The sequence below is a fragment of the Sarcophilus harrisii genome, chromosome 5, assembly GCF_902635505.1.
Source record: "Sarcophilus harrisii chromosome 5, mSarHar1.11, whole genome shotgun sequence".
Classification (NCBI taxonomy): domain Eukaryota; kingdom Metazoa; phylum Chordata; class Mammalia; order Dasyuromorphia; family Dasyuridae; genus Sarcophilus; species Sarcophilus harrisii.
Window position 1 is genome coordinate 244357421 of NC_045430.1, and position 12068 is coordinate 244369488.

At 34.5% G+C, this 12068-nt stretch overlaps 1 protein-coding gene across 3 annotated transcripts in view; it reads left to right on the forward strand.

The window, feature by feature from the left end:
- ANKIB1 (ankyrin repeat and IBR domain containing 1) overlaps positions 1 to 12068 on the forward strand; it is a 154416-nt gene that overhangs the window by 134429 nt on the left and 7919 nt on the right. For 2 of the 3 annotated variants that reach the window (XM_012551293.3, XM_031940003.1), the window contains 4 exons: positions 1269 to 1414; positions 2555 to 2733; positions 4281 to 4332; positions 11579 to 11690. In XM_012551293.3, the coding sequence (XP_012406747.1) occupies positions 1269 to 1414; positions 2555 to 2733; positions 4281 to 4332; positions 11579 to 11690 (489 nt within the window). The remainder of the gene's footprint in view (positions 1 to 1268; positions 1415 to 2554; positions 2734 to 4280; positions 4333 to 11578; positions 11691 to 12068) is intronic. The other variant, XM_023505116.2, reaches the window with a different exon arrangement.

Here is a 12068-nt window from a genome sequence, read left to right on the forward strand (position 1 = left end):
AAAGTGCTTTGCACATAATAAGGCTTAATAAAAACTGTTAAACAAATTAATTGGGATTCTTGAAAATAGATGTTCAATGTCCTTTATGGTTTATATTTGCAAAACATAGCCAGTACGAAAATAAGTGATGATATTAAATATAATTCCCCCATTTCCTCAGCTTTAAATTGGGAACAATATTTGTATTTTTACAGAGTTGTTGTTGTGAGAATCAAATGAGATAATAGAAGTAAAGTGCTATGGAAATGCCATCTGTTATTCTCAGAGTGAAATGCAGTATGTCCCAGAAGTCTCAGTACAGTATTAAGCTATTAAAGTGTAATGAATTATATTTCACTCTAATCTGAACCCCTCCTATTAAAACAGCATTAAGATTTTTGAAATATCCTTTATTATGGATTTTCTTTTCTTTCCTTCCCTTCCCTAAAAAGAAGAAAAATCTGAAATGATTCTTTCTAAAAGAACAGAAATTTATATTTAAATTTAATTGTTCAGGTGTTGTGTTTTATTGCATGATAATAAGCATCTTTCTGTCCATGATTTTGAAACTTAATTTCTTTTTATTTCCACTAATTATTTAATGCAATATTTAATGTCCTCAATGTAGCTTTCTGACCTTTTCTAGTCCACACCTAGAAACTGAGATTGAATAAGTAAGATCTAATCAGATCCAGAAGTTCTTAGTGCAAAGATGGAAAGCCAAAGAAATCTATGTGATTCCCTTGTATAGAGTCTGGAAGGCAAAGATTTTAGATATTGAAGATATTTTATCTTCCCTCTTTTTGCATAGTTTTCTTTATTCTCTAGCATTATCTGTCTAGTAGCTAATGAAGAGAATTGGCTTTTTCCTACTAATAGTAGTCTAAAGCAATAGTTAAATTTTTCAGGAACTGAAAAGTTAATTGTAATTTAGAAATAATGAAGTTCCTCAAGAATCATTTGAGAGATTGTTTAATGACAGAGATAACTTGAGATTCTTAGGACCAAGAAGCCAGTAAACAAAATGCAAGATTGATTTGTAGAAGCTAAAAGTGTCTCTGGATAATTACAGCTTATTTCTTGAATTCATGCATCTAAGTAAAAGACTTACCTTGTTTAAAAAACAAAAAACCTGAATAATTTCTCTAATGAGTCCATATCAAAATTAAATATTCCTTGGACAACATTCCTTGTGTATTTTTTTTTTTTTTAAAGAGATCACATTTGCTTATTGTAATAGTATAGCTGCAGAGAAAAAGTGTTTTCACAGTGCCCGGATTACCTTGTAGCTGAAGGAGGCTGTCCAGATACAACTTTTATTGAAGATGCCGTTCAAGAGCTCCTAAAAACTCGACGCATTCTCAAGTGTTCTTATCCTTATGGATTTTTTTTGGAACCTAAAAGCACAAAGAAAGAAATATTTGAACTTATGCAGGTAAAATGAAACTTTTATTATTAAATTTATATAGTTATATTCTTAGATATGTAATGTCATAGAAAATACAAAATACATACATATGACATACATACATACATAGAAAATACAAAATAATACAAAGTAATACAATAATACAAAGTAATACAAAATAAGGGGTGGTTTATACTTGAACATCTCTAGATGGATTGTTTTTGTGCTTGGATTTTTTTAAAATTTTAATCATTAAATATAGAGAAGTTTACCAGTAAAAATGTAAAATTTTGTTCAAACCTAAAAAAATTGGCTTTTTCTGTGAGATTCTGCAAGAACTGTGGATTGTAAAGTTTTCTTTCAGAGTTTTTTAAAAAGGATACAGATAGATGGGGGGGCTAGCTCAATAATGCTATAAACAACTTCATATTGAAGGAGATAATTTAAATGAAATCTCAGAGCCAAGAAGTGGCAATTTCTTTGTAGAGTACAGTTTGAAACAAACCAACAAAAACCTCCCAAAGTAATCATAATTTAAAAGCAAAAATCTGTATTCTGTTGCCCACGTCCATCGCCCATGATCCTCACCTTAGCCCCATGTTTTAACCCAGATTGGGTCCCTCTCTTTATATATATATGTCTCTTCTCTATGACTGTATCCTCAGACATGTCAATCACAGAAAGCCCCTTTCTATAATCCTTTCTAGCCTATTTCAAGTTTCAGGATCCAATTCAAGACTTGTACTTTTTTTAGCTAACTCTGTCCTGTGGTGGGGTGATCTTTGGCCTTCTTTGTACTCCCTCCAGCACTTGTATCTCCTATCCTCAGCTGATTTATTACAAAAGCTGGGTTTGTTGTCCCCTAAGGGCTAACACTGGCAAACAAATAGAGAATGACTTTTTTGTTGAGGGAGCTCTGTTTGCCTGAATATGAAATGGCTTCAGATAGGATGCTCTCATTTGTAAACATCTGGAAAATTACATAAAATACAAAAATCACACACTTTATAAATAGAAGTCTTTCTTTGTTCCATATCATGTGAAGTCAGTTAAGGAAACTTAGTTTGAAGTTTCTGCCTTAAAATGAGATTGGGAAATCAGATTTCTGGCTTGTAATGGAACATCTGATTCTTCTTAGCATAAGATATCTTTTTCTACCTAATATAGACAGACCTAGAAATGGTCACTGAAGACCTTGCGCAAAAAGTAAATAGGCCTTATCTTCGCACGCCTCGACACAAAATCATTCGGGCAGCGTGCCTCGTGCAGCAGAAGAGGCGAGAGTTCTTGGCGTCTGTAGCAAGAGGGGTTGCTCCTGCAGACTCACCAGAAGCACCAAGGCGCAGGTACAGAACATAGTTGTGTCTAAGCTCACTGAAATCAACAGTCTTAAAACAAATTCATTGTAACCTGCATTCTTATCTCCCTAAATTCTATAAAAGTAAAACTTTTATTCCTAGGAGGAATTTATAACTAGTAATGGAATAGAAGAAACTATTAACTTTAAATGATTTTCCAGGGTATACAATCTCACTTTTCTTATATTCTGTATTATATGGTGTAGCATCCCAAGAATTAACAAGACTCAGTAATTTCATACTTAATATAAATTAATAAATTAGACTAGCTCAAAAGTAGCATCTTTAACTTGCTCTGTATATACATCCCTTCGGATGATATTAAATTTAATATACATTTATGATTCTTAGTAATTATCTGGTATATAAAAGTGTTACAGTAGGTAAAGTACGGGGCCTGGCGTCAGGAACACTCTTCTCCATTTGTTCAAATCCAGCCTCACTTGCCTAGCTGTGTGACCTTGGGCAAGTCACCGAACTCTCTTTGCCTCTGTTTCCTCATCTGTAAAATGAGCCAGAAAAAGAAATGGCAAACTCCTCTAATATCTATGCCAAGAAAACTCCATGTGGGTCACAGAGAGTAAGACATGAGAGAAATTGCGGAACAACAACAAAATAAAAAATTTTAGTCATCTTTGCTCACTTTTCAGTCAGTCTTTTTCTTAATATACAAAATATGTATGTGTATGGAGGGGAAGAAGGAAAGAGAAATGCATATTTTGAATGAGTATAAATTAGTGAGATTATGATGGAAGAAATCCTGATATATGCAAGAAATAGCAGTTACAAATTAATTTATGTCCTTTGACAAAAGAAAAATAAGTGAAAATACATTTTTTTTCTGTGATGTAATGATTTTATTTTTGTTCTCCATATTCCTAGTGGTACTTATATTTGCTTTATGCATGTTGTATCTTCACATGAATAAAACATAAATACTACTTTGCTTTGAGTACATAATAGGCATTTCTTACATTTGATGTTGTTAAATCACTTTGTCATATCCAAAGCTTCATGACGTTATGGACTATACTGTCCTAGGTTGGGGGGGAAGCCAGTTATTTTTTTGTTTTGTTTGGGGAGTGGGAGAGCAAGATATTGGAGTGGTTTGCTATTTTCTTCTCCAGTGGATTAAGGCAAACAGAGATTAAGCTTCACACAGTTAGTGATAGTTTAAAGCTGGATTTGAATTCGTCTTCCTGACTCCATGTCCAATGCTATTTCCATTCAGCCACCTCCTTATGTTTGGTACACATCTTAAATTATGTTTTTTATTTTACAAGATACATTTATATTAAATCCCAGTAGTTACACTATGTTTAGTACCTTGCATGTAAGAGGTATTTGTGGAATTGTTAGATTCAAAATTTTGATATTAGTTTATTAAATTCCAAGTTTAGTAGTTTTATTGATAAAACAAGATTGAAGCAGAAGAATATCAAAGATTTTCCTTTTTGTTAAAAGGGCAAGAGACTAATGATTTTCATTGTATAGTTCTGTTAATAAATCAAAACATATGTTTAATTTCTTTGTAGCTTTGCTGGTGGAACGTGGGATTGGGAATATTTAGGATTTGCATCCCCTGAGGTAATTGTTTTTGTAAATCTTTTTTAAAATTGCATTTTCTTTTTGCAGTCATATTTTATGCAATTTTACATTTATATCTATTCCAAATCATATCAATCTTAACTACTGTGAGTGATGCCTTCTTTTTCTTTATCATATGCAGGTAGAATTAACTTTAGCCTTTCTTGGCATGAGTTACCGTAGGACAGTGAAATTTTATCATTTTAAATTATTTTTTAGATACTACTTAGTAAAACTCTAAAAATAAAGTGTTATGTCTTTTAAATTTAAAATACCGATTCAGCCTAAGTCTTTAGGGATCATAAGTTTTGGGGGAGAGGTGGGGTTCTCATAATTTAATAATCTGGAAGATAATTATTTTATATTAAAGTTGAATGAAAAGTAATTTAGAATCCTTAATGTTATGATCTTATAATTAAACACTGAACCAAAGAAAGCGGTGATTTTTAAAATCAAGTATGAGAAGATAATTTCATATGAAAACTAATGTTTCAAAAATATGTGAAATGATGCTTTGTCTTAATATAAGCTTTTTTTAAGACTTCCACTCTATCTTTATATTTTTTCCATTCTTGATTGTTAAGACCACTTTAGTACATTGAATCAATGTATTTTTTTTTAAATTCTGAAATATTAAGTAATAGCCTGAACAATTAGCAGATAGAGTGAAAACCTTAACTATTTAATGTTTTGCTTTTCTGAGATTTGAATAGCCACTGTCATTTTGGAATATGATTTTATCTGATTAGAGCAATTTTCTGCTCACTTATGTGCTGCTCTCATTTTGTCCTTATTTGCAGAAAACCACTTGCTAATTCTTAATGTCATAGTTTATCAATTAAAAAGCATGTCTATGAACTTTGACCTTTCATTTAATTCCTTGTTAACTACAATTTATATTTTTAAATAAGTAACCCCTAGAACTTCTTAAAATCCCTAAATATGTTTTCATGAGGATTAAGAAAATGGAAACAGAGATGAATTTTCAAGGAATTTGAAATGGACAAAAAAGACATATTAATCTCTGTATTGTATCCAAATAATAGATAATAGAAGTGATCATTTTCCAAGGAAAGACTGTGGCTCATTTAAATCAGGTCTTTGACTCTGCTTAGCTTCTGAGGATACTTGCAATCCCCTTAGCTAATGACATTTAAAATGTGGTGGCATATCCAGAGAGAGAGAGAGAGAGAGAGACTGTGGGGTGTGTGTGTGTGTGTGTGTGTGTGTGTGTGTGTGTGTGTGTCTGAAAGAGAGAGAAAATATGATTTGTGTGCATGGAACTATAAGAAAGAATTTCTCTTAAGTCAATAGAAAAACTATCATAATTGTATTTTTCCTACAAAATGCATTAGACAAACTTTATTTTTACCCCAATCCTGTACTTTTCAGTGGTATTTTCTGTGATAGAATACCAAGTACAGCATCCGTGTCATTGTGATAAAAAATTCTACCCAGAATGAAAAACAATTCTTCAGCTTTCAAAAAAAAAGCAGTGAGTTTAAGGTCAGTATAAATATGGGAAACTTATATATTTCAAGGCAAGCAAGAATGATCTTTCCAAAATACTCAGTATTCTATATTACCTGTAGATCTGGAGCTATCAACTCAGGGAATTGTTAGTTATATCAGGAGTGCTGAAACCTTTTACTTGGACATTTTACTTGACATTTTGTTAAGATAACAGACATAAACTTTATTTCCATGTGGAATGAATTACTAACCTCTCCACAGTTATATTTTTGAAATATATTTTTCTACCTATATTTTCAAAAATGCTAGTTTTAGCATTGCTGCCAGAATTATTTGATTTATATTATTTTCAAAATGCCTTTGTCACTTTGAAACATCAATCTTAAAGCAAATTTTATTGCATATCTAAGAGATTACCTTAACAAGGGATATGGCAACTGCTCTGCTATGAAAGTTTCAGATCCTGACTTTATCATTAACAAGACAGACTCTTAGAATCTTAGAGGATAACCTAGAAGTCATTTAATTGTGCAGTTCCCTATATGATGTATTAACCCTTTTTATAAGACTCCTAGAAAATATTCATGAAGCATCTGCTTGAACATTACCAATGATAGGAAACTCATTATCTTGCAAAACAATCCATTATAATTTGGGGGAACTAATTTCTTCTTATATTGATCCAAAATCTGTTTCTCTATAACTTTTACCCATTGGTTCTTATTCTGTCTGTTGGAGGCACGAAGAACTACTTTATATCCTCTTCATTTAAGTTAGTGTCATCAAGTATTTCCTATTCCCTTTCCCATTCTCCCAGTCCTATGATAACTTATCAGTTCTGTGATTTATGAGCATACACTACCTACTTCAGGGTTGAAGGGAAAATGATTATAAATCCTAAACTTTAGGCAAATCTTGGTGATTCTTCTGAGTAACCGTGGGCAGTTGCTGACTCAGTGGACAGTGAGCCTAGAATCAGGAAAAGCTGCATCCAGACACTTACTAGCTATGTAACTCTAGGGAAACGAACCTTTTTGCCTCAGTTTTCTCAGTTGTAAAAGGGGAATAAGAACACTATTACCTTACAGTGTTGTAAAGAGAATCAAAAGAGATATTTATTAAAAGCACTAAGCACAATGCCAGGCACATAGTAGGTGCTTTATAAATCCTTATTCCTTCCCTTTCACTTTCTTTGTCACCAGAGTCATCTTTAGAGATATTATTATATGCCTGATAGAGTCCTGCTATATTTGTTTTCTACAGCTTTTCTTCTGATCAGTAGAGCTGTCACTTATGTCGAGAACAGAAATTATATTGCTCTATCATGACTTGTCCATAATGAACTCTTAATAGTGTTTAGCAATAGTGCTTTCCTTATTATTCATAAGGTATCTAACACTCCCTTCTAGGAATTTCCTAAACATGGAAAAGGTCATCCATCTTTTGTTTGTAAGAATTCATTCTCCCCATTTTGTAAATTAATAATCTGTTTCTCAAATACTTCAGTACTTTCCCTTTTCTCCAAGATTTCAACAAAATTATTTAGAGGGATGCATTGATTGCTACTATGAATTTTCTCAATGTCTTGCTGTGATTCCTCAAGATCAAAAAATTACAACCCATTGGAAGCTATTGGTTTGCTTTCTTAAATCTTTTGTCCTATTTTGCGTTTTACTTATTCCTGTTTTTGTTGTCATTTTCAGTATGATAATCATTCTCCTTGACAAAGAAGATCAGTCATTAAATATTAAGTACAGACTTAGTGCCAAATGCTGGGAATACTAAGACAAAAAAATTTAGACTAAGTTCTTGTCCAGAAGAACTCTGCTGGGGTACACAAAGAACATAGGAAAACATTTCAGGATGGAAGGAGATTCTAGCAACTGGGGAATAGAAGACCTCAAGCAAAGGTCATACCTAAGTTAAAGTTGCCTGCAGGTAAAGGTGAAAAAGGAGTGTTTTGCCAAGGATGGAATGTGGTGTTTGAGAGCCCAATAGGTAGGTGGGTGGTGTGGGGAAGAAGGGGGATGTGGGATTTGACTAGAATTTAAAATGAATAGGAGTCATAGCCAGTAAGCTTGGAAAGATATGCTCAGGCTAGCTTGTGAAAGGGCTTTAAATGCCAAAGAAGCAAAAGTGAACCACTGGTACTTTTTTAAACATAGAAATAACATGATCAGAACTGGGCATTAGAAATACTATTTTGGTAACTGTGTGCAAGACAGAACCCTTAGAATATTATTGGCATCAATCCAGACAGAGAAGTGATGGTACTCTCGAAGAGAAAGGTAAAGGTGCAGAAGGCATTTCAGAAGTAGAATCAAGTTGTGGAAACTGATTGGATTCAAGAATGAGAGTGTGAGGAAGAATAAAGTCTTGTAAATGACTCCCAAATTTCAAGGTTGGGGAACCAGGATATCCTGAAAAGGAGGAAATGTGAGGAAGGATAAGTTTGATTTTGAGCATGGTGGGGAGGAGGATTAAAGACTGTTCCCCTGGAAGGTGATGTGGGATTGGGAAAGACTCAGACTGTATGTATGATGCTCAGATAGATAGGATATATGCTTAGTTATGATAGACACGCATAATGATGGAAGCAAAGGAGCGGTCAAATACTTAGAATTTTCCATTATCTCTTAATGTACCATTAAGACCAGTGTCACAAAATGGTGACACATTTTCAGACATGGCAATGTATAGATTTGCTTTTATTAACCATGCTTGTTATAAAGGGGGGTGGGGGAAGGGAGTGATAGCAAAAACAAAAAAGGGAAAACAGGCATAGATGTTGTTGAATATCATGGAAGATGCATGCAAGCAGGACATTGTTGGAATTACCAGGTTAAAAGCAATATATACCTAGAAAAAACAGCAAGGTGTACTTGACAGATTTATGGTTTTATTTGCAACCCTTTTCTTCTCTTTTTTTGTATATAGACATGTTCATGTTGGTTGATTTTTTTTTTTTTTTTTTTTTTTTAAGACACTTTATAGCATCTGCTTCTCCTTCAGCTGGAGGTTTTATCCTTTCCTTTTTTTTTTGTGTGTGTGTGTGTGTGTGTGTGTGTGTGACCAAGACCTTTTGTTTTTAGTCTGGGTGCATGACATAGAGTAAAGAACATTTGATCAAGCATTTTCTTCTGCCAACACAGACAAGCAGCTTGCCCAGTCCAGGGACTTACCCCCAAAGTCATTCCCTCAGTGAGATCAGGGTAGTCTTCCTGAAAGTCGGTCTGCCCCTATTGGCTCTTTTCATGATGTATTTCTTAGGAGCCTAGCTCATTCTTGACATTTAACAATATTCTAAGTTTGTGCCTTTACTTTCATCTTTTTTTGTATTTGAAATCAATTGTCTTGAGTTTATTAAGAGCTCTTTAGAAAGGTGCAATGTTCCCATAAGCACTTTCACTGTTTCCTCATTGGCATCATCTGAGATTATATAGTCAAAACTTCATTTTAAGAGTCTCCCCTTCCTTTTCAAGCTCTTTTCCCTATCCTTTCCTGACAGTAAATCTGCAAATTCTTTAAATTTTACATGTAAAGAAATTCCTAGGATACCTTATAAAATCTATAGAAGGAATTTAACTTAGCTACTCTAAAATCAGTTAGTAAACAGATTTGTATTTTATATACAAAGTCAGTTATTTATTACTGAATTAAATTTATGATGAGCCTAGCAGCATTCTATTAGCACTACTTCCCTGTTCTACTTTTCTCCTCCCATGTTCCTCACCCACCCCTGCCCCATTTCCTAAAACCCTTAATTCTTTGTGCTTCTTTAACAGCCTCAAAACATTTGGAGTTTGTATTTTCTGGACCATCCTGATTAAAGAAACATCGTGTGCTTACTTGGAGATCTTAGGGATAATGAGAAATTTCAGATAAATTGAATCTTAGGCCTGCTGATTTGTGTGAGATTACCTCTTGGGTTTTTTACCGGAATGCATTAAAAACTTGCCATTTTTTTTTTCTTTTTTTACGACTGTTGTTAATACCACTTAGCTTTCTTTAAAGGACCTATCAATGGAGAGCTCCCTATATGGGAACTCCTTCTTTGAACATCCTTTCATTACGATCCTAGAAAGTGCCTGAAACATGTAAAGGTTAACTGATTTGCTCAAGATAAAACAGTGAGTTAAGAACTAATATATTTGAAGCTTGCCCAACACTATCCATCACTATATTTTGTCTTTGTACAGACTTTGATTAGCAATAGTTTTTTTATTTTCCCTTAATATGTCATTTTTTTTTTTTTAACCAAAACAAAAGTTCTCTCTAGATGGAAACCCATTTATTCACATTTTTCACCCATCTTTGTTACCTCTCCAAAAAAGGTGTGATCTTTGGAACATCAACAGCCAGTCTCGGCTAAAAGGCCCCTGGATGGCAAGCTGGGTCAGATGTCATCCAATCACAGAAATAAGGGAAAGAATAATTTTGTCCCAAGTTGAAAGAGAAGCCAGGAAAATCAGGGTGAATCAGTAGCTGAAGTCTACCTTTTCAGGCGCTCTCCCAAAAACCATCTTCTGTTCTGAGTCCTTCTGGAGTCCCTATGGATTTTACTTCTGATTTAAGGCATGGCTCACTTAATATGAGATTTGTGTCTTAGTTTACATAGAATATATCTGACTACATTTGCACAAAGTGGGATGACTCAACTATTTTCCCAAACCAGCTATAGAAATACTTGGAAGTAAAATATAATCTGCTTCATTTATGTTAAACATCCCCCCATATGTACTTGTAAAAACCTTCAGGAGCTCTGATTTACCACAAATCAGGTTGTTTCTATGTTTTAGTCTGATGAATTTTATAAATGAACCTCCACAGCCGCTCTTATTGTTTGGCACACCTCGAATAAGCAGATTCACATGATGCTGTGGCAGGCTCAGGGGAGATCTCCCCCAAATACCTGGAGGAATGGGCAGCCAGCGGGGGAGAGAATGGGGCAGCATTGGGGCTTTTCCTGCTGCCAGAGTAGAGCAGGGGTGATGGCTGCGCCTTTTATTAAAAGCAGCCCCCTGACCTCTCCCCGTTTTTTTTTTACCAAGTGATATATTTTGAAATGATCTTCATGACATTTTTTTGGCACCTTTTTTGTGGCAAAGATGGGCATAGTCCTGGAGTTTATAACTAGTTCATCTCTATCGTGTAGTCATTGGAGACTTATATAAATAGTCTCCAAACCTGTAAAATACAGAAATGAGATTTAAATGATCTCTATAGTTTCTTCTATCCTTCAGCCCTATGACTGTATAATGACAAAAGTTTAACTGCCCAGTAAAGGAAGTGAACTATTGGTTCTCTGTGCCTTATTTGCCTATGTCAGAGTCACACTTTGCTAGTGTTCCTCCAAAATGAATGCTTCTACTTAGTAGTGAGCCACTGGAAAACCAAGTCTGTACCCAGTGACTGTTAGAATGATGCTGCTTTCCCCACATTAGACAAGAGGGCCTTTTGGATCAAGAGTCTGGCACAACTTGCTATCCAGAACTGGAGCTTGCAAGTATTCAGGTTTCTGTGGGCCTTTTTGCTGCTTTTTCATTGTCTTTATTTGATCTGTCTTAGACTATATGGCACATCTTATTTTAAGTTCTATTTTCTTGCATGATAAAACTCCACTTTTTGTTTAGACAGGTGATTTTATATTACCAATATAAAATCACACTTTTTTTCTAGGGAAAAAAAGTGTGCTTCTTTCTTCCCCGTCCCTTTTTCTTTTACAAAAAATTTTGCATGCTCCTCTGTATTTTATAACCTTTGGTTTATGCAGGAATATGCTGAATTTCAGTATCGGAGGAGGCATCGACAGAGGCGACGAGGAGACATGCACAGTCTGCTCAGTAATACTCCAGACCCTGAGGAGCCGAGCGAGAGCACTTTAGGTCAGTTCATTTCTAAGACTTTTTCAAATTCTTGTCCTGCTGCCGGGAGCATAACAATTGCATGGGAGAAGCAGAGGAGAATGAAGTTTGGGGAAAATGCAGGATTCAAAGACAGGAACAGAGAAAGTGTGTTGTTGGGATTATCCTTTTATTCCATACATTTTTGTGTATAGTTTTTCTTCCAAATGAGCCACCTCCTCTTTGGCCTACAAATAACCCACCTGAAAAGCAAGATGTTGCATTATGTGACTCTTGGGTGCCCCACAAACATTCCCTGCCCTCATAAAACTTACATTCTAACAGGGAAAGACAGGAAATACACAGAAAATGCACATACAGTAGTCTAGTGTTTGATAAGCTTAGAGCACTCATCTGGGT